Raw genomic sequence first — 22,103 nt, 5'->3', positions numbered from 1 at the left:
CCAGCTGCTCCAGACGTTGTAGTCCAGCAGCTCCCATCATCCCTGACCATTGGCCATGCTGGCTAAGGCTCACGGGTGTTGGACGAGCCCAACAAAAGCTGAAGAGTCAGAAATTCCCCACTCCTATGCTATGTATTGAAAAGAAAAAATAGACCACACAAGGCTAAAGCCACCGTATCTCTCCACCACATAACACAGGAGTGAGTAATACCGTCCTTGACCTGCAATCGGGTTAGATCCAGAAGAGCTCCACCGACGAATGCACGCGTGATGTTTGCCTTGAGTACACAGCCGACGGGCAGGGTAACCTTTGAAGGATGGCTGGCCATACCTTCTACTCTCTCCCATTGGATCGGGCATGTGCGAACAGGTGTTTAAAGAGGGGCACATCTCGGGCACCCCCACTTTGGGGGCTGACGGCGGGAAAACGCTCGCGTAAGCACCGCAAGCACAACTACCCTGTAAAGGGCGGGGCCGCCCCGTCCTGGCGTTTGAAATGCCCCTAAACGACTAAGGGCAGCGGGCAGGGCCAGAGTGGCCGGCACCGGCCCGGCTCGCTTCTCCGGCAGCCAACGTTTTCCTCGATCTGCAAACTGAAAGCGTAACTTCGAGGGGGGGGTTACTTAGGGGTGACAGAAGGAACAACAGTCCCTCCCTGCTGGTGGCTCACTTTGGGAATTGTTACGGGAGAGGTCTTTGGTTCTGTTTCGTTTTAGGGAAAAGGGGAGCTCGTCTCCTTTTGTAGATCCGAGGCACAGGAAGATTTCATCCGGGCCGGAAAGTTTCTTCTCTGCACTAAACTTGGTGGAAGCACAGCCCGCAGCGGGCGATTTCCTCGGGGTGGAGAGCGAGGGCTACTACCACAAGGGTCAGTCAGCCCTCCACGTGGAGGAAGGGCGCGGGTTGCCCACGCCGGGAGGGAGAGATCGGGGTTTGGATGGCAAAACAATCCTCCCTGCCTCCCGACGGTAGCCGGTCCCCTGCGGTTAAGGACAGTCCCCCGCTCCCCCCCCCGCCGAGGAAGTGGATGGGGATCCGGTACCTGTTTTGCCCACGGCGCCCTGTCCCAGCACAACCAGCCTGAGGGTCCGAGCCGGGCTCAGGCTCACGGATCGGCGCAAGGGCCGAGGGAAGCTCATGGCGAAGCAGGCGCTCCGCGGGGCAGTCGACGGTCAAGACGTTGCCGCGATCTCCATGCGCCTCAGTCCCAGCTCCGCTCCCTGGCAAGCGGCAGGCGGGTGCCGGCGGCTCTCTGAAGAGCGAAAAGGCGAGCTCCGCCCAGGAGGGGCTGCAGGGTGCGCCGACGGCTGCTGCCCGCCCCTCCGCGGATCGCACAGCCTCTAAGGTCAAAGGAGGGCGGGAGAGAAACAGGAGCCCTTGTGCACCCTCAGAACCGAGAGGCTGAATGCAAAGACTAGCTGCAAGTCTCAACGTGCCCACCGGGCAGGAGGGAATGGAGGGGCTGCACCGCCCGCGGGCGGCTGGCTGGCTGGCTGATCTCTCCAGCTTCCGCCGGGGTCTTCGGGAGTCAGCTGCGGAACAACCCTGCCCGTGACATCATCAGCAAAGGGAGCTGCTCAGCTCAGGCAGTCCGTCGCGGCGGCGGCTGCGAGCGCGCCTCCCCTGTCACCTCAGGAGGGCGAGGGGCTCTCCATAGACGCCCCCCCCGCGCGTCGTTAACCGTCGGACGGAACGAGAAAGCGGTGGAGTGCGAGCGAGTTCGCACACGTGCTTCCACTCCGCCCTCGTCGCTTGGTGTCCCCACCGTCCAATAGTGGCTTCCTTCCCTGAATGGAATCGCTTCGCGATGGGTGTTTGGCTGTTGCAGCAGCAGCAATGTGGCACCTTAAAGCCTCACAGATGTGTGGAGCCGGCGGGCGCAATGTTGTACCTAATAAAAGAGGTTGTGTTCTGGGTGTGGGACTGGGTGTGAGTGTGTGCAGTGCCCGCCACAGTTTCTCCAGTTTGCAAAAGCGTCCCTGGGTTCAAAAAGGTTGGCGCTCCCTTGTGGCGTAAAAGCACGCTGCCATCTGATGTGTGAAGTATTATCCTAAGTTGGCAGATATACGTACACACTCTGGGGAGGGGTGTGTGTAAGTATTGAGTTTGGAGGGAAATGAAATGCAAAAAGGGCAGACTATGATAATTCACATTAAATGTTTGTAAGTTGCAGGGATCGTTCGCAAAGCGGTGCTGACCTGGCACTGGCAAGCTAATTGCAACTTGCAGTGGGATAAAAACAAGCGAACGCTATCCCAGTTCAGGCCGCGGGTGACGAAACTGAACTTCATGTTGGTTACATCGATTGGACTTAAGGGATGTCGCCCATGCAGGTATGAACAATGTAGCCCCAACTTGCAGATCAGTCTTTTGCAGTTTCCAAGAACTGTAACAGCCAACAAATTACAGTCAAGGCTGGAGCACCCAGAATCAACCCCCTGTCCAGACATTAGCACGCCCCACACTGGTCTTGGGTGCTTCCCTACTGCTCTCTTCAAAATGGCAAAATATCCATTACGATAAAATATACATATTTTACAGGGTGCATGCATGTATGGGTAAGAACAAATTAGGATCATTAGCGTACTTTATACAGTGAAGCAGTTTACTGTACTCTAATAATATGACACCATTTTAGGCTTTTCTCCTATTGACAGCTGCAAGAGAAAGGCACTAAACAGGTCATTCTTTTCCTATTGCTGCCTCCCAATTATAAGTGGAAATGCATGTGTTGATTTTCAGCTTGCTCTGGCACAGAAGCTCTGCCACAGTAGAGATAGCAGCCACACACCAGCTTCACTTTCCATATGGTTTTAAGTTTGGATGTGAATTTTTAGCAGTCCCAGGCTCTGTTGTCAACAGAGATGCAGGACATGCTTGGGTTTTGCAATACATGTTGCTGGCTCTCTACTGAGGATCTGGGAGATGCCCAAAGTGAAGGTATGTGTATCTCTCTTTCCCTAAGACATGTACCTAATGTGTGTTTCAGTGTCCAACAACAGCCACTTGAACGCATGATATTAGCCAAGGAAGCACATAACAATCCGGAAAGCCTGGGAGAATTTTAAAAAAAAATTACCTGGTGCCAAAAAGCGTACAAACTAGCCACCAGCAAACCTCTCTGGGGAGTACATTCCACAGCAAGGAATGCTGCCACTGAGAAGGCCTTCTCTTTGGGGCCACCTGTCAGGGTTTATTCTACGCTTTTTTCCTGTGCACAAGCAGCTGGTACACTGCCTGCCCCTGAACTAGCCAAGTAATTAGTCCCATAATATACTATTAATGTAAGGTTATGGAGATTTGAAAGGAACTAGTGTTCATCTTCATTTTCTATTTCTTTTTATCTTTTCTCATCTATTTCTTTTTTAGAAACTACCAAGCTCTTTATTAAATCCCATCTGCCCAACTGCACAACAATTTATTTCACACTGCACAGTTGTTTTTTACACTGCACATAATGTGTCTAGCTGCACATTAGAATAAACCCTGCCACCCACCACACCTCACTTGACAGTGGCACCTGGAGAAAAGCCTCCAAATATGACTTCAGGGTCTGGATAGGTATATGCTGGAATCCATTGAAAATCCCGTGTATACAGACTTCCACCAAGTGTGTATTTGCACGTCTAGAATGTCACAGCAAACATCAGTTGTGAGACTTTGCAGTGGAATGCCAAAACGTGATGACCATAGGCTAGAAGCTGTCATGTGGTGCCAGATTTCCAATAGCTATCGCATGCATATAGAACCTTGGAGTCAAATTGTCACCTTTCCCCTTATAGAGGTCTTAACTATATGATGGGCAGAAATTTATCAGGTGTAGCTTTTCTAGCATATAGATGAACTATCATGGGCCCCATTGAGAGTCCCTGGTGGGATTGGGAGAAGGATGATATTGGGAAGGGGGCTAACCTTGGGAAAGATGTTTCCAGAAATCTTTGGATGCTCCATGTTTAGTAGTCCTGTTAATGTTTCTGCTAAGGAAAGCCCTCAACCTCCCCCCTCCGATGACTGACAGGGAGGATGCAGCACTGGCATCCAGCCCAGACCTCACTTCTGAAATAATAAACTCTAATGAACTTGCTGGAGTCTTCCAAAGAGCTGAAAGTGAAAGAAGTTTATTGGAATCTGAAATAACATTTTGGCCAAGGTTGGGCTTGCTTAGAGATGCTCACAAATAAATTAGAGTTCTTTCTGCTCCTAGAACAAGCTGTTACAGCAGAGGTCACAAGGTGCTCAAATTAACTTGTAGTGGGCAGAGTTCATTGCTCTCTGACATATAAGCTCAGCAATGCTTGTGATTCTCTGTTGTGACAAGGTCTTTGCCACCTCCACAATGCCTAGTTGTATCCTGAGATAACCCCAGGGTATTCCTGTATCCTGATTTATGCCTAGAGTGTAATGCTGTGTTTCCTGTACTGAATTCTTGAATAAAAGCTTCATGCAGAAAATCCAGTTTCCTGAGTCTGCTTCTTGGTTGGGAGCCAGGACATGGACTATGGATTGCACATAGAGTGTCAGACTGGGTCTGGGACACCAGGGTTCAAATTCCCACTCAGCCCTGAACCTCACTGGGTGATCTTGGGCCAATCACTGTCTCTCAGCCTAACCTACCTCACAGGGTTGTTGTGAGGATAAAATTGGGAGGGGGAGAACCCTGTTTGTATACCACCTTGAGCTCCTTGGAGGAATGATGGGATATAAATGTAATAAACAAAATAAATAAATGCAGGAAAAAGTTCAGATGCTGAATTTCTGTTTGCAGAAAGTTTGCTGGGGGGAAAGTTGACAACTTTACCTGTTAGAGATGGAAAGTGCTCTAGAAACACTCTGGATTTATATATCTGCAGTATCATCAAAAGTGTGTTTACTTAACTAAGATATAAGATAACTCAAAACGTGTCCTGCATCATATAGACTGAGCAATAGTAGGCTGAAAGAGAACAGGCCTGGTTCTTGCTGACTGATGAATTTATCATTAATTCATATAACTTACCCCTCGTCCAATAATGCTGATTCTTGCTTCCAGCTATGGAAGAAGAAGAGAAAGTATCAAATGCTTCTTTGCCTCCATAGGACCCAGACGGAAACCAGCAGCTCTGAAGATGGGAATCCAATGAGTGTTATGCAAATTTGCCTTGCAATGCAAAAGATAAATCACAAAGCCTAGGGAGAAATGCAAGTAGAACTTGAAAAAATGTTTCCCACAGAACCGGGCTTGCAAAGAAATGCCACAAGATAAATGGGACCACAAACAATTTGCATCCAAAGACTGTATTTCCTCCACCGGGATTTGTAAAGGAACTGACAAGGCTGATTTGGATGTTATCCTTTCTGGAGCTGAGAGATGCAAGCCTCTTTCATGCCTGTGCATGCCCACAAGGAAGGTAAAATGGAGATTTTGCCAGTGGTCACATCTGTGAGTTCCTGAATTCATTTTAGGGCAGTCTTGCACAATTTATGACCCACCAAACTAAACAAAGACTATCAGCCATATAACGTAGCCCATCATACTCTTCATTGCCTTTTCTTGCTCCTTCAGTTGGGTCTGTAACAAGAGCAGATGTCAAACGCTAGGCATGATATAATTCATGGCTGCATTTGGCTTGGTCGTCAGTTATTCAGGCATGTTTTAAAGTATGGATCTGACCCCAAGTGGAACCTATATTGTGAGGAAGCTGTGCGTTATCTTTTTGTGGGTATTCAAAGGGACAAGAGATTCTTGCATTGTAACTTGAAGAAAAAAAATACTGTTTTCATCCTCAAATCACATCTTTTGGAAAGTCTCACTGACATAAAGGGAATGGTTGTTGTAAGAGTTTTGAAGACAGTAGCCCTAGCAAGTCTTTAGTTCTAAACGCATTTCCATGCATGCTAATCTCATTGACATAAATGAATCTTATGTGCATAAAGATAATTTTAGGAGGAGGAGCTTAGGTTCTGCTGTGCACATTTTTTGGTTCAATAGCATCCACTAATTAAATCCACTAATTAAAGTGGAGATCTGAGACTTAAAAGACAGTGATTTCCAAAAGGTCATGATATCTACAATAGTAAACAATGGTAAACTTCAGGCTCTCCAGCCAAATTGTACGTCTTCTCTTTGCCAGTCTACTCCTTCAATTTGCAGCATTCTCAGGCGCCCTGATGGTTTCATTTCTAAACAGGAGAGAGAGAGAGAGAGAGAGAGAGAGTCCTGCCTGGATGCAACACCTTCCCATCCAAAATAAATAGTCCTATATGTGATCATGGAGCAGGGCTTCCCAAATGTGGAGAGCAGATGTGTGGTTGAAAGCTGTGAGTACTCTGTGGTGAAAGCAATTCACTCTGTACATGGTCAGGACCACCATATTATGTCAGATATTCTAGAGCTGATCCTTGGTACTGAAAATTGAATTCAGGGATGGGATTCTCATAGTTGTGAATTTCGCTCCCTTAAACCTGTTTTGGTTCAGCTTCAGAAGTGTCAGCCAGGGGTGCCATTTTCTAAAGCAGGGAAATGAAGGATCTTTGGTCCTTCAGATGTTGCTGGACCCCAACTCCCATCAGTTCTGGTCAGCATGGCCAATGGTCAGGGATGATGCGAGTATCAGGTCTGAGCAGGGGTCCTACCACAGGGAAGGAGCATGAGAGCAGGAAGTGCCTTCCTCTGCTTCATCATTTGATGATCCTCTAGGCAGCACTGGCTTGGTTCAGTGTACACGCATTCTCTGAGCAGCAGCTTCTTTGTTGGAAAGAGTGCATGTGGGAGAAAGCACATGTACGTTTTTGGTTGCAGCCTGCTGGCCAATACTAAATTAATGCTATGAATACTGTACCCAAAAGGCTCCCCACCCTTGGTCTATAACTCCTGATTCCAAAACCTTACAAATTAACAACATATATTGGTCACTTTTAATCCTCCCACCGTAACTTCCTTCCTTTCCCCACCTGATCCCTTAAGCTGCAGGACCCCCCTGGACCCTTCACTGATTTCTAAAGAGAGACAAATGGGGGGGGCATCCAGATCTTGAGCAAGGGATTCAGAAGCTGCATGAACCCAACCCTATGCATGTTTATGCAGAAGTATAACAGATGCTATTGGAGGTCTTTGATCCTAATCGACTTGAAGGCACATAACAACAACAAAAGGTCTTATTGAATTCAGTGGGACTTTTGCTCCACTTAGGATTGCAGCAGCCTTCAAGACGCCATCCTAAAAGCTTTGTAAATTGGGCTGTTAGTCTCTGTTTTGTAAACAAGAGATTGTTGCATAGCTGAAAATGACTTCTGCCTACAAACATTTATTTTCTTGTTACGCCATTAGTATCCAAGAGCCTGCCTCCCAGGGTTTCTTAACATTATTTTACTTTTGATCCAAGTTATCTACGTTAGCTTGCATTCCTCTTCCTTCTGTAACCCTATTTAAGCAGCACTCTTGTTTAGGCAGCTTTAGGATTATCTAAACATTTCAGGTACCTTCCAATAATTCCAATAGATGCGGTGGTATTACATTTCTTGCAGGCAGCAGATCCTTTTGCCATACAAAGGACAATGTGAGCAGAGCAGACACTGAACAGACTGGGTTGAGAACCACAACTGCATGACATTTACAAATGAAACTGACTCCCAGAGTTTCATAATTCTACCTCCAATGTTTTTTTTCTTTTCTTTTTTGTAATAGAGCCTTTCTTTTGCCATGTACGGTTATGAAGTACAGCATGGCTGTAACAGGGCAACATGGATTCTGTTTACAAAGCAGCACCGCTTATTTCCTTTACCAACCTGGCTCCAGAAACTGACCCTAATGTTTCTCTCCTTTCGCTCTTTACACTCTCTCTCTCTCTCTCTCTCTCTCTCTCTCTCTCTCTCTCACACACACACACACACACACACACACACACACACACAGAGAGAGAGAGAGAGAGAGAGAGAGAGAGAGAGAGAGAGAGATCTTCGCAGATATTCCACAGTGTTTAGTGTAGTGTACACATTTTTGAAAATATCCCCATAAAAGGTAGAGGGAGGCCAATGTTGAGTTAAATTCATCTTCCATCCTGGCAGCCAAGGATGAGCCATGTGCACACATAAATGGACCCAACACCCTGGGTTTAGAATTCAGATACTTGCTTTGTCTGCAAACATTAAAGCCTATAAGATTCTCTGGAGGCAGTACAATACAATGGTTAGAACAGAGAATGACAAAAGTGGTGGGGCTGGTATTGTCATTTCTAGATTGAATACTGTCAGTGAACAACCTGTCATTCAGGGCTGGGCACACTGTGGCCCTCCAGATGTTGTTGGACCCCAATTCCTATCAGCCTGAGCTAGCATGTGCAATGGTCAGGGATTATGAGAGTTGTAGTCCAGCACCATCTGGAAGGCCACGTGTTTCCCATCCCTGTGAATTGTGAGAATGCACTTCTTTCTTTATAACATTTTTATCCTGTCTGTTTTCCAAGAAGTGCAGGTAGGCATACATGGGTCCCATCTCCTACATATTATCCTCTCAATAATCCTATGGGGTAAATTGGGATGAGAGATGGTGACTGGCCTATGGTCACCCAGCAATCTTCATGGCTGAGTAGGGATTTGAACCTGAATCTCCCTGACCTTGGTCCAACGCTTTCAGCACTACAACAAACTAACTTAAATTACATCATTAATATCTCCTAGGAGCCCAAAATATCTACCCACAAAGGAGGTTGTCTGTGGCATCTCTGCATGCGTTACTATTCTGGCTTTGCCATGATCCAGTCAGCATCTGCTGAGAGAGAGAATCCTGCTCTATCAGGAGTGTGTGGATCATTCACTCATCCTTGATGAGTAAATGAATGATCTGCTTTTGACCTCCCCAACCATCCCTGAGAAGGCTGCCTGTTGTGTCACTGCTCTAGACTTAGCTCCTTCCACTCAGGAAATGCATCCAGTCCAGATCAGTGACTTCTACAGTAACACGGGACTGGCCTCCTCAGTACCAGTATCTCTGGGTGATTTGCAGAAGATCAGACAGGGTGCAGAAACAAAGAAGGGTGGGGTGGGGAGAACCAGAAGTGGACATTTGTGTGAAAGGATCATGGATCATTTCTGGTACTAAAAATAATTTCCTGAACTGAGGATGCGAACAGATGTCTGTTCTCATCCTCCATGTCACTATTTTGCACCTGGCTTTGGTTGGGATTGTAGTAAAAGTCAATACAGCTCCCACAAGCCTGAAGTCTGGCCACCTCTGAGTTAGAGCGGAGGTAGGCAGAATGTAGATCAGGATCTACTGGTGGATTTCTGAATGATTTGCTGTAGATCACCAAAAGTTTTAGACTCTCAGTTGTTTAATGATAATAGCAACAAAATGACTTTTCCCACCTAAAGTAGGCTGCTGAAATGAAGAAAGTGAATCTGGAGTAAACATGTGTGAAAGGACTGTGAGCTCAGTTCGATTCTGATGTTGTTGTTGTTGTTATGTGCCTCCAAGTCGACCACAACTTATGGCGACCCCATGAACCAGCGACCTCCAAGAGCATCTGTCATGAAACACCCCATTCAGATCTTGTAAGTTCAGGTCTGTGGCTTCCTTTATGGAATCAATCCATCTCTTGTTTGGCCTTCCTCTTTTTCTACTTCCTTCTGTTTTTCCAAGCATTATTATCTTTTCTAATTCTGATACTGAAAACAAATTCCTAGGATCAGAATGTGTTCAAATGTATCCTCCTCTTTAATCTTAACTGAGCTTTGGTTGGTGGATCTTGGGCTCTAGTAAAAAAAAAAAAAAGTAGATACGACAAGTCTGAAATCAGCCCACCACTGCTCTATAGAGCAGGTAACACATACACACCTGACTCTTTAACACAGTCTAAATATAAACCCTTGAAGGAATAAGAGTGAGGTAGGCCCCACGTTTTATTATAGTTTTACTATTCTGTGATCAGAATTCCAGGAAATGCAGGGCTAGAGTAGATGAGAACTGGGGAATCGAAGGAACTTCTTGCTCTAAAGCAATAGCATTATACAATACAACTGACTCCATTATTCATACTCAATACCAATACCTAATTAAAATAGCTTGTATCATTGCCAATTAGGGGACACAGATGGTTTAATCAAGTCCACCCTCACTTTAGAAAAAAAGAACAATCTTTGTACCTATATAGGACTATAAACTATATAAACATTTTCACAATAGAACAGAACTGAATTCCCCATGAGCTACAGCTTGCTTAACTGGGCTTAATCTATACTGGTTCCCTATCTTCAGGATAAGTTTTGGTACACACTTTCTTCTGATGGTTTGTATCAGCTCATAACAAGGCTTTGATAACACTTAAGGCTTGTCTTATCTAGAGTAGTTTTTCTGATTTGTTAAGCCATTCAATAAACAGTTTGCAAGGCAGTATATTCTTATATTTGGTACTCCTAAACCTTCTTTAGCCTTTTCAGCTTGCATCACTATTTTATTTATGCTGGTTCTACCACCACCCTACCCCACAATTCCAAACAAATCAAGATGTAAAATATGACCATAAATAACTTCATTTCAATTGCTTGTACTCCACTGTTAATGGGGCTCTCTCGGTAGTTCCACCACTCTCAGGAATTGGGGGGTGGGGTGGCCCAGGAGAGGGTATTCTCTGTGGCACTTCCTAGCTTGTGGGATTCCCTCCCCACAGGTGCACTTGGCACCTTCATGATGGGGTTTCTGTCATATGAAGACACACCTCTGTATCCTAGTTTTGACATGCATGAAATATATTTTTAGGACTCACCTAATTTGTTTTAAACTATTTTTAATACTGCATTTTAAATAGTTGTAACTTGCCCTGGGACTTATGTAAGTAAAGCAAGTAAGAAATTTAACATAATTATTATTGTTATTGTTATTATATAATAATAATAATAATAATAATAATAATAATAATAATAATAATAATAATAATAATAATAATAATAATAATAATGGTGATGATGATGATTGGGAATAAAAGGGGAGATGAAAAACTACTGCCATCTTTTTTTTTTAACTGCACACATTATTCCGTAGAGTTGCATTGCAGCTTTGTCCATTGTTCCACCATCCTGGCATAGCATTCTTTACAAAGTGTCATATTAGGTAATCTTAAATCTACACACACACACCCTCCAATCTCCAATTGTAAACTGGTCTGATGTTGCAGATAAAAGGGGGAACTTCCATCAACATTTTTAGGGAGGGGGAAATAGGCTTGTTCACTCCAAGAGGTTACAACTAAGGTGCCATAGTAGAACTCATTCATAAATTTATCCTGCTCTTTTTCAGAACTAGAAAAACAGAGTTGAGTGTTCTGAATTCCACACTCAATATGGCCAAGAGGTTGCTGGAGGACTTTGTGCATACTGATGCATTTTTATAACACTTTTCACCTCGACTGTGAGTGCTGCAAGATCCTCTCCCTGCTTGCTCGCTTCTTTCCACTTAGCCTGGGAGGGCGGGACCCTGACTGATGGTAGCAGCTATAAATGTTGCTGCTACCTGAAGGTGCCCCTCTTGACTTTGGGGTGTTGTTTAGAGGCTTCTGTTTGGGACAACATTTAATTCTGCTGGACAGTTATTTTTGCTGTTATTGGGATTATGTTTTTGTATTGCTTGTGGACTTTATTATGAATTATAATGGTATTGTTTCAATTGTATATATCTTAAGATGTTTTCTTTAACATTGTTTGACTATTTGAATTCTGTTTTGGAACAATGAATTATGTAACTCTTTTCATGTTGTGAGCTGCCTTGAGCATAGATTACTATAGAAAGGTGGCATACAAATAAACCATGATGATATAGCTGTTATTTCTTTGTATTCAGTCAGCTGCATGTTTTTCCAAACAGGATTTGAATACTGTTTATATTTTAAATCAGCATAATAAATAAGGATGACACCAAACAACTTACAAGCCATTTTCTAACTTGTAGTTTTCATATTTCCCAGCTGTTTTCCTTTTATAGCATCCTGTCATTGGGAACAATTCAAGCAGCTGTATATCACCACAGAGCATAATTTACAGGCTTGAGCAAGTGTGTAAGCTCATCTGTTTGGTATGTGAAACTTGCATGCAATCAATCAGGTTACCAACTTTAGTTCATTATCTACAAAGAGAAAAATCCATGGCACCGATGACATTTTCTTTCATGTTTAGATCTAGCGACCATCATTCATGCCTTCATAATCTAATAGGTAGACTTCTACAGTGCCCATTGATGATGGTTTGGAGTGGTGGCTCCCTCCTGGCAGGGTGGATCACTGGAGACAGCACCAGCACTCAAGTGTTTGAATTGACTTCAGGCTCAGTTCAAGATGGTTTTTACCTTAAATGGTTTAGCATTCTTTAGACCATTCTTTACAGTCCCATTAGACCAAACAAGAAGGGCTTCCTTAACTTGATAATATATTGTGGGGGTTCACTTAGAGAAAACAAAGGTTGAAAATGCAACTTTATGCTGACGATTGTGATAACTATCAGAAATTACTAGGAAACACTGTGAAAGACAATCAGGCAAATCATGGTTGGGCAAAATTGCTTTGACCAAGAAGAATCTAGATCCAATATTGTTCCTCTGTATGAACAGACATGATTAAAGAAGCATGATTGAATCATTTTAGACTCATGGCAGAAAACTATTCTGAAATTTATTTGGAATGGGAACCCAAGGATGACTGCAAAGGCTTTATTCGTGTCTAAATACCATGGCAGGATCGGATTACTAATTTTCAGACTGTATTATTATGCTTCAAAATTAGTGGTAATAGAAGATTGGTTCTTACTGGACAAAACATGCTCAGAACAACATGAAGTTAATATACCATGGGTGGTATTCAACCAAGTAGTTCCATTAGTGTAAGGATTTCCTTGTGTGCTATGGAACTTCCCCTCTCTCTCCTCTCCCTGTGCACCCTTTTCCCAAATCTGTTCCAGAGGATAGGGGAAACCTCCAGAACAGATTTAAGGAGCATGGGGAGGGGGGAGGAGAGGGAGGGGAAGTTCTATTGTGCATCCTGAAGTCCTTGCACTAACAGAACTACTTCATTGGATACTATCCCCATTTGTTAATTTATTACAGTTTAAATAATAGATCCCTTTAAAATCCAATAACTATAGAAAGTATAAACAGTTGCAAAACAGCTTAAAGTGGCATGATTCTGAATTTTGTGTTGGGTGATGCCATACTACTAACAGAAACCAGCAATCATTTGAAACGAATGCCGATGAAAGTTAAAAAGGAAAGCACAAAAGCAGGACTACAGCTGAATGTCAAGAAAACTAAAGTAATAACAGATGACTTATGTAACTTTAAAGTTGACGATGAGGACACTGAACTTGTCAAAGATTAGCAATACCTTGGCACAGTCATTAACCAAAATGGAAACAATAGTCAAGAAATCAGAAGAAGGCTAGGACTTTGGAGGGCAGCTATGAGAGAACTAGAAGAGGTCCTCAAATGCAAAGATGTATCACTGAACACTAAAGTCAGGATTGTTCAGACCATGGTATTCCCGATCTCTATGTACGGATGTGAAAGTTGGACAGTGAAAAAAGCAGATAAGAGAAAAATCAACTCATTTGAAATGTGGTGTTGGAGGAGAGCTTTGCACATACCATGGACTGCGAAAAAGACAAATAATTTGGTGTTAGAACAAATTAAACCAGAACTATCACTAGAAGCTAAAATGATGAATCTGAGGTTATCATACTTTGGACACATCATGAGAAGACGTGATTCACTGGAAAAGACAATAATGCTGGGAAAAACAGAAGGGAATAGAAAAAGAGGAAGACCAAACAAGAGATGGATTGATTTCATAAAGGAAGCCACAGACCTGAACTTACAAGATCTGAGCAGGGTGGTTTATAACAGATGCTCCTGGAGGTCGCTGATTCATAGGGTCGCCATAAGTTGTAATCGACTTGAAGGCATATAACAACAACAACATAGTTCAATCCTAATTTAGGAAGGATCCTAGTAGGGAAGAACATTTTTAAATAAATGATGTGGATCTGATCAACTAATAACGGCCCACAACAGGATATGCCTGGCAAATCACACAACACACACATACATGAGTGTTTCTTATCACTTGAGGATGCAGTTCTGTGCACGCTTCCCTGTTTGAGTAAGCCCCATTAACTTAATTTGGACTTGCTTCTGAATAAACAACCATAGGATTGCACTACAAATATCTTTACAGGTTGTGTAAATATAATAAACATCTTTGACAGTCATGCTTATATCAATATTTCTTCATACCAGGTCCCAATAAGTATTTGATTTCACATTATGGTTGTACATTATTACTTCCTCTACATTTTAAGTGTGCCCTTCTTCCTTGGGGTGGTCATAGTTCCCCTCTGTTGTTTTCACTCTGAGGGGCAGATTAGGCTGAGAGATATCTGTAGTTTAACTGAGGCAGAAAACCTGCATATGCATAGTTTGAGGGCCAGAAGCAGTGAAACAGCGTACTTAAGAAAGAACCATGTTGAAGTTGCAGAAATCTCCTTGGTGCTGTTGGAGTCTTATCTTCCACTGCTACCTGTTGTTGTTATATGCCTTCAAGTCATTTATGACTTATGGCGACCCTGTGAATCAGCTAAAAAGTCGTAAATTGCTTGGGACCCATGTACCTGAAAGATCACCTTCTACCCCATGAATCTGCCCATATCTTATGATGATCATCGGAGGCCTTCCCCCTTTGAGTTGATCCCCCATCTGAAGTTAGATGGGTGGTGACCAGAAGAAGGGCTTTCTTGATTGTGCTGCTTCATATTTGGAAGCTTACCTAGTGCTAACTTTGATATCCTTTCAATGCCAGACAAATGCTTTTTTTGTTTCCCAAGGCATTCCAGCATGTTGTGTAGCTGCTTTTAGGTGTCTGATGGTGTTGGTAGGATTTTATTGACTGCTAATGGCTGAAGCTTCTGCAGTTTTACTTATTTGTTTCGTGCTTAGTTGTTATATATGCTTTTATAACTTGCATGCCACCCTAGGAGAATTATGCCAAGGGCCAGCTTATACATTTACAAAAATAAATTCTATAAGTAAATAAATATATTGTCGCTATCATCACGTTTTTAAAAAAATTAATAGTAGCTCTCAGAATAATGAGACACGCTTAGAAATCTTAAGATCTGAAAAAGAAACTTTGAAAAATTGCATCTGCTTTCCAGTTTTATTAGTATTTCAGACACATGATCGTCATGGTTTAATTGCTGTTTTAAAATTTTGCTGTAGTTTGGAAATTTACTTTAAGTCAAAATTAAAGTAGAAATTGCTGTACAAACAAGTCACGTGCCTGCAAGCTGTGTATTTCCAAAAAGCCCATTTTAGGAGGTGGCTCATACCAAGATTCAGGTCATTTGGGGAAAGTGGATGGGAGGATGAAAAATAAGATTGGGAGGGAGCTGAGAGGTGAGGCCTAGGAAGGTGAATGGAATAAAATTTTGCAGCAACATCCTGGCTCCAGACTTGGAGCTGGTTTCTGAGTCCTTCAACAAGGTCACATCCATTTTGCACAATTAAATTTAATCTGATTGGCTTAGTGATCAGAGGTGTTTTGTTTGTTTGCAGGAACTAGCATGGAACGTTTCTGAGAACTAGAGAAAAGCAACAAAAGAAAATAAGTCTGTTCCAAACAGTAAAACCCTGAAGTAGGGGCCACTTGAGATATTCTGAAACTGGAAAGAAACCGTGATCATCAGCAACATACTTCTGTACAACTTTTTCTTCAAAAGCCTATCATGTAAACAGAGAGAGAACCTCTTGTCAAAAAGCAGATGAATAAAATAAATTGCCTTCAGAGTAGAATCTTGGAGCACCAATAGCCATGATACTCCTAGTTGATATGTCTATTTCAGGACAGAGGTTGATTCTACTATCACTGACATTTAAAGGAGGAAAGTTGCTTGAGACAAGCTGCCACTACGTAATTAAATGATATACAGAGGGAATGTACAATGAAGTATCTTATTAATGCCATTATCTGTGATTGTGGCTCAGCACGTCTCTCATAAATCTTTGTAATCATTCTAACACAGCAGCTTTCCCCAACCTGAACTATGATGATCTGAAACTCCTGATTAGCCAGATTTTCTCATGAGATTCCCTGTATCAGAATAACTCTAATTAAACTGTACCCTCATTCATTCTGACTTCTAATTATCTCCGTGCTCTGGCCTTCCTCTAGGTCACCAAGGTCAATGAGATTAGACTGCGTATGATTCTTAAAAGAGTATTCTCTGGTGGTTTATGTAGTTCTGCTCTGTTAACAGCCACCAGGCATGATTTTTGAAGGCCATGAACAAAACCAACAACAGGAGCAATATTTAACAAAATGGGGGCATGGCTCATTTAAAGACTAGGATTAAACAGGGCTATCTTAATTTGATTATCCAGTCAAACTGGGTCAACTTTTTCCCAAACCCTCTCAGTCTTCATCTAATATAGGCAGCAGCTAAGAGGTTGTGTTGGGAAAAACCCATCCACCTTGATTCTTATGTGAGCCTTTTTGGAGAATTCACAGAAAAGGCTCAGTGGGAGTTCCTCTGCAGTCACCAGTCCTCCTGTCTGCAAGAGTACTTCATCTTTGCCCCTTTCCTAAACTTACTAGTTGGGGCACGGAGGAAAAATCAGTACCTGAGAGTGGCAAAACCTGAGGATTATCCCTCCACTTTCAGCGTTCTGCAATGAAAGCATCTGAGCAGTCCCCAAATCTTCGTTGTCAATAGGAACTCTGGGAACTGCTTTTTTCCCCGTTCCTCCTGGTGACAAAGTCAGGAAGAAGAAAGTCTAATTCCCAGAATCAGCCATGCTCTGGAGTTTTCATTATAGAGAAACTGCATAGAACAGCTGCCCTAACTTGTCCTTCAGGAGTGCAACTCCCAACAGCCCCATCCAGCACAGCCATGCTGATTGGGGCTGATGGGAGTTGCACTCCAAGACATCTGAAGGACACCAGGTCAGGAAGGCTTAGACACAGTCCTCGGCATAACTCTGACCCATGAATCAGAAGGAATTTTTAAAAACCCTACACTTCCAAGGGGTAATGGTGGCAGAAGAGGTCAGAAGCAGACCGTGTTTAGCCTTGGCTGCTGCTTTCTCTCTTTCCCTTTGTGCTGTTTTTTGGAAATGTAGGGATAAAAGAGAGAAGGAAGACTGGTAGACGGGAGGGCTGGCACTGATCAATCGCAAGTGGGAGGCAACATTTAAATGGGGGAGTACAGCTTGGCCTGTGATGATTGAGGGAATTCCAATCTGAGCTAGTTCATTTCTGAACTCCATTTCCAAAATTCATCTGCTTCCCTACTATGAGATTAGGGATTGTATTCTACATGGTGCTAAGTCTAATGTTCTATCAACACATGGATTTTTTTTGTTGCTCAACAGAATGTTCTCCCCCTGCAAGCCCCCTAAACCTGTTCTGGGAATTCCCTCTGGAGCAGATTTGGGGATGGTGCAGGATGCTTGTAGAGGGAGAGGGGAAATCCTCTTGTATTAGTTGAAGTTGTTATGCTAGCAAAAGAATTTAGATAATTACCGAGTAGAAAAAGAGGAAGGCCGAACAAGAGATGGATTGATTCCATAAAGGAAGCCACAGACCTGAACTTACAAGATCTGAACAGGGCGGTTCATGACAAATGCTCTTGGAGGTCGCTGATTCATAAGGTCGCCATAAGTCATGGTTGACTTGGAGGCACATAACAACTGTGAACCAAGTGGCTTTAGGTGAGTTACAGTCCAAGCATTTCTACGTTACCCTACTGTAAGACCCAGTGATTTAAATGGGACTTGTTTCTTTTTTTTTAATCATTAATTTTATTCAGATTTTCAAACAAAACAAAACAAAACAAAACAAAACAAAACAAAAAAGAAACAAACAATAAAATAAAATGTTGACTTCCGATTTGTCGCAGATCAGTTATAGGTCTATGATATATAACAAACCTGTCTCTTAATATATTACAAAATCACTTTCCTCCAGTAGTTATCTTAATTAATCATCAAATCTCATTAACATCACTTTATTCTTTCCACAAAAAGTCAAAGAGAGGTTTCCACTCCTTGAGAAATATATCCCTCGATTTTTCTTCAAATAAACATGTCAATTAATCCATCTCATCAAGTCTACTAGGACCAGTAATTTCAATAGCCATTTTTCCATTATCAGTGTTAATTCCATCTTCCAACTTTCATCCTTGCACCCATAATAATCTTGCTGTCATAGTCATAGTCATATAGTAAGAGTCTGATGGGAATTTCCTTCATCACAAATATTTCCTTGCCATCAATTCTGAATGTGTTGCTGAAATATTGTTGTAAAGTCATATCTGTGTTCCTCTTTTTTACGAAATGCACTAGCACATCTCTTGAGAGTTTTTCCATTGTCACATATCTGGAATTAATTCTATAAATTTTCTCTATTTCAAGTTCCATCAAATCATTCCAGTCCAGAAATTCCATCGAAACATTGATAGCTTTATCTCTGATATCTTCATCAATTTCTCCAGGGACAACGCCGAATTCCAAACAGTAATCTTTATCTCCAGGATCCACAAACTCCAAATATTTTTCCAGTTCCACACTTGATATATCTGTTCCAATCTCCAGGACTTGCATCCTCCCTTCAATTTTTGCCATAAAGTCCAAATCTTTTTCCAATTCCACATTTGATATATCTGATCCAATCTCCAGAATTTGCTCCTTCCCTTTAATTTCTTTTTCATATTCTATTGCTTGTCCATCTGCTTCTTTTCTCATATAATCCTTTATTTCTTTCAACTCCTGTTTCACTTTACCAAATTCAGTTGCCATCTCTTGTCTACTCTGTCCCAGTTCTTGTTTCGTTATCTTAATCTCATCCATTATCTTCTGAAACATATCCAGAGGGGAAAACCCTTCCAGGGGTACATCCAGGGTCTCTGCCACTTCTTTGATTGTCATTCTTAAAGCTGAAAAAAAAAACCCTTCAAATTTCCAATATAGCCACAATTCCCAAGCAAAGAGTAATTTGCTTCTTTTTCCAGCAATAAGGGAGTTAATATTCCAGGCCTGTTGACATCTGGCCAGCACAGTTCTTATCTCCCGCACGTCCAAGAATGCAAAACAAATTTGGTTCACAGCGCCGAACAATTAGTAACATACATGAACAGCAGATTTGTCTAAAGAAAGTAGTCCAAGAAAAAGTAGTCCCAGACATATATCAATCAAATAATCATCTAAACCAGATTTTCTCTTCGGGTAAGTTGCCCCTCATCCGTTTTAATCTTTATAGTTTCCAAATTCAGGCCTGCTTTTTGCCATAAAAAATAAGATAAGCTTTTTAAATTTTCTTTCCTCCTCCTTAATTCCTTGTATAAAAGAGAGAAGTGTAACTCACCCAGGTATCTTAATTGCTGATTCTTAAACAAATCTCTTTTACTGTAGTAATTTAAGCCAAATGATAAGATTAGACAGAAGAAAGCTTGCCTGTTGTGGATCGTTTAAAAGAAAAAAGTCTCGCTTTTTTTCAGCCCAGCTTGTTGGAAGTCCTAACTCCGTCCTTGGCTGCTAGGTATGCCTTCCTTTCCCAGGGAATTCCTGATCAATTCCAGCCACCGACAGCCCAACGAAGTTTCTGTGGATAATCTATTCGGTTCACCCTTGCCTGGGAGAACATTTACATCAGTCAAAGTTCCCTTTTGACTGATTTTAAACTGAAAAAAGCTTCCTCTGAGACAGAGCTCATCTCAGAGGCAGCCACAGGCGGAGCAATCTTCCGGGAAGTCCAAATGGGACTTGTTTCTAAGTAAGCATGCATAGAATTAGTCTTACTCCCTCTTGGTCTCAGCCCCCATCTGTAACATGGGGATAATGATATAGGCCTATCTAACAAATGACCAAGGTAATACACACCTTGAACACTATATGCGTGAAAAGAATGATTAGCACCCACTACCACTGATTTTAATGAGATTAGCAATAGTTTGTGTGTTTTTAGCTATCAGGGTTGGTTCTTGGGTATATCTCAAAGCCCACTCTTTTTTCCATAACTAAGCATTAATTTGTTGATCTAACTGGACATGTGCTAGGGTGAGAAACTGTTACCCCTCCCAGTAAGGATTTCATCTTCATATGTCCTCCTCTACCCCAGTAGAAACACACTCCTTTTCATTTCGAGCCAACGCTCATTTCGAGGTAAAATGTTCTTTTTTTTTGGAGACAGAATGAATTCATGCCACGCTGAGAAAATAAATCAGGCTGAAGAAAGACTTCTAGGACACTCAGCAAAGCTGTCATACAAGAAAGAAAAGATCATGCCTAGAGTGTCTCAGACTCTGAATTTTAAAAATGTATCAGGCTATAGTTACCTATAGCTGGACAATATTACGTTTCTCCCATGGGCTTTAAGGATGGAGCACAACCCTAAGTATTTTAATTAGAAGGCAATCCTCTCTCCAACTACTTTTGGGATGAGAGATTCACATAGACTTTCTGCAGCTTCCATGACAGTGAAGGAGGACTAGGTGTGTATAGTTCATTACATGCCTCTGAGGAATTGTAACATCTGAATAGCATCAGTAAGGGCTAATTCACACATGCATGAACATAGCTTATTTCTATACACTTGATTGGCAGCAGAACATATGGATTCCACTGAAAAGCATTCCATAACTGGTGATGTTAATGTTCAGCTTTTAATATTAAGATTAATAATGGCCCATTCAATACATGCCAGTCATCACTTGCAATCCTCATGTGATGGTCATATCTATGTGAACCAGCCCTTAGAATCTAGCATCTAGATTATACCAGATATAACCTGAATGCAGTACATGACTTCAGTGTGACCAGATCAGTCCCCGTAAAGTGCTCCAGTTTAACTTGATTGGTAGCCTCAATCTAACAGAAAAATAGTTTTGTGAAACTCATAGAAATTGCTCCCATTGAAAGTGTCATTTTACCTAATTTGTCTCTTTCTTTATTCTGTGCCGAGGCAAGCATTTTGGGGAATAAAAAGATGGCATTTCCTTTACCAGGTTTACACCTTACACAAACCTGCTCTTGCAAAGTTAGTTATAATAACAGACACCTCTTCAGACAAACAATGAATGAATCTCCCATGAGACAATGCTGGCTGTTCCTACCAGTTCATTAGTGTTTGGCTTAGTGGTTTTTCTACATTGCACTAAAGAGGACCAAGGGGGGAAATTGTTCCCTTCATCAGCATGATTCAGGAAGTGGAAGAAAAACACTGTTACTAATCCAACTCATTAAACTTGAGTGCTAAAGGAGTGAAGTAGAGGTTTAAATTATGGTATTAGCAGAATGAGTAAAAAGCAATTTTATATCAAGACAAAATATGCTGTGATACTTTTAAAGGGTGTGTAGTTTGCAATAACATTACCTTTAGAGCAGGAATGGGGAATCTATGGCCCTCCAAGTGTTGGGGAATTCCACCTGCCATCATCTCTGACCATTGTTCATGCTGTCTGGGGCTGATGGAAAACAATGACGTTGGGAGGACAATAGGTTGCCCACCTCTGCTTTAGAGCACACTTCATCAAAATGTATTACATGCACGAACTGGACAGAGGTGATGATTAGCCTGCATTGTTACAGGCTGTGGTGCTGTGGAGATATTATCAACCATGTTAACAAGTAAGAATCTTGTTAACTTTTTTGGTGTGTTTTTTTAGTGAGACCTCAGCGTCAGTTTATCTGATTATGGGATCCAATTATGAGATTGTGGAATATCTGAACCTATAGGTGGCGTTTTTAGCCTGAAGTGGGTCATATGGAAGAATCAAAGCATCATTTTCATGATATATATTATGATTATGCTCTAGAACCTTCCTCTTTTTGATGAGGTGCGCCTGGCGCCAACACTGTTATCTTTTTGGCGCGAAGTCAATACTTTCCTCTTCTCCTAGTCATTTTAGCATGCATTTTTAAATTGTTTTTTTTAAGTGTTTTTAAATTTGTATATTTGTATATTTGTTTTTAATGTTTTTAATTGTTGTAAAACGCCCAGGCAGCTTCGGCTATGGGGCGGTATACAAATGAATTAAACAAATAAATAAATTTGTGCACAGGAATCCACTATTAGCTAGGCAGAAGACATTTCATAAAT

At 42.1% G+C, this 22,103-nt stretch overlaps 1 protein-coding gene across 1 annotated transcript in view; it reads right to left on the bottom strand.

The window, feature by feature from the left end:
• LOC133376934 (ras-related and estrogen-regulated growth inhibitor-like) overlaps window positions 1-1,674 on the bottom strand; it is a 49,637-nt gene extending 47,963 nt beyond the window's left edge. Inside the window, exon 1 of the mRNA XM_061609923.1 lies at window positions 1,043-1,674. Coding sequence (XP_061465907.1) covers window positions 1,043-1,139 — 97 coding nt within the window. The 5' untranslated portion in view covers window positions 1,140-1,674. The remainder of the gene's footprint in view (window positions 1-1,042) is intronic.
• Between the last annotated feature and the right edge of the window lie 20,429 nt (window positions 1,675-22,103).

Source organism: Rhineura floridana, chromosome 2 (genome assembly GCF_030035675.1).
Source record: "Rhineura floridana isolate rRhiFlo1 chromosome 2, rRhiFlo1.hap2, whole genome shotgun sequence".
Taxonomy (NCBI): Eukaryota; Metazoa; Chordata; class Lepidosauria; order Squamata; family Rhineuridae; genus Rhineura; species Rhineura floridana.
This window is presented reverse-complemented; position numbering and strand designations above follow the sequence as displayed.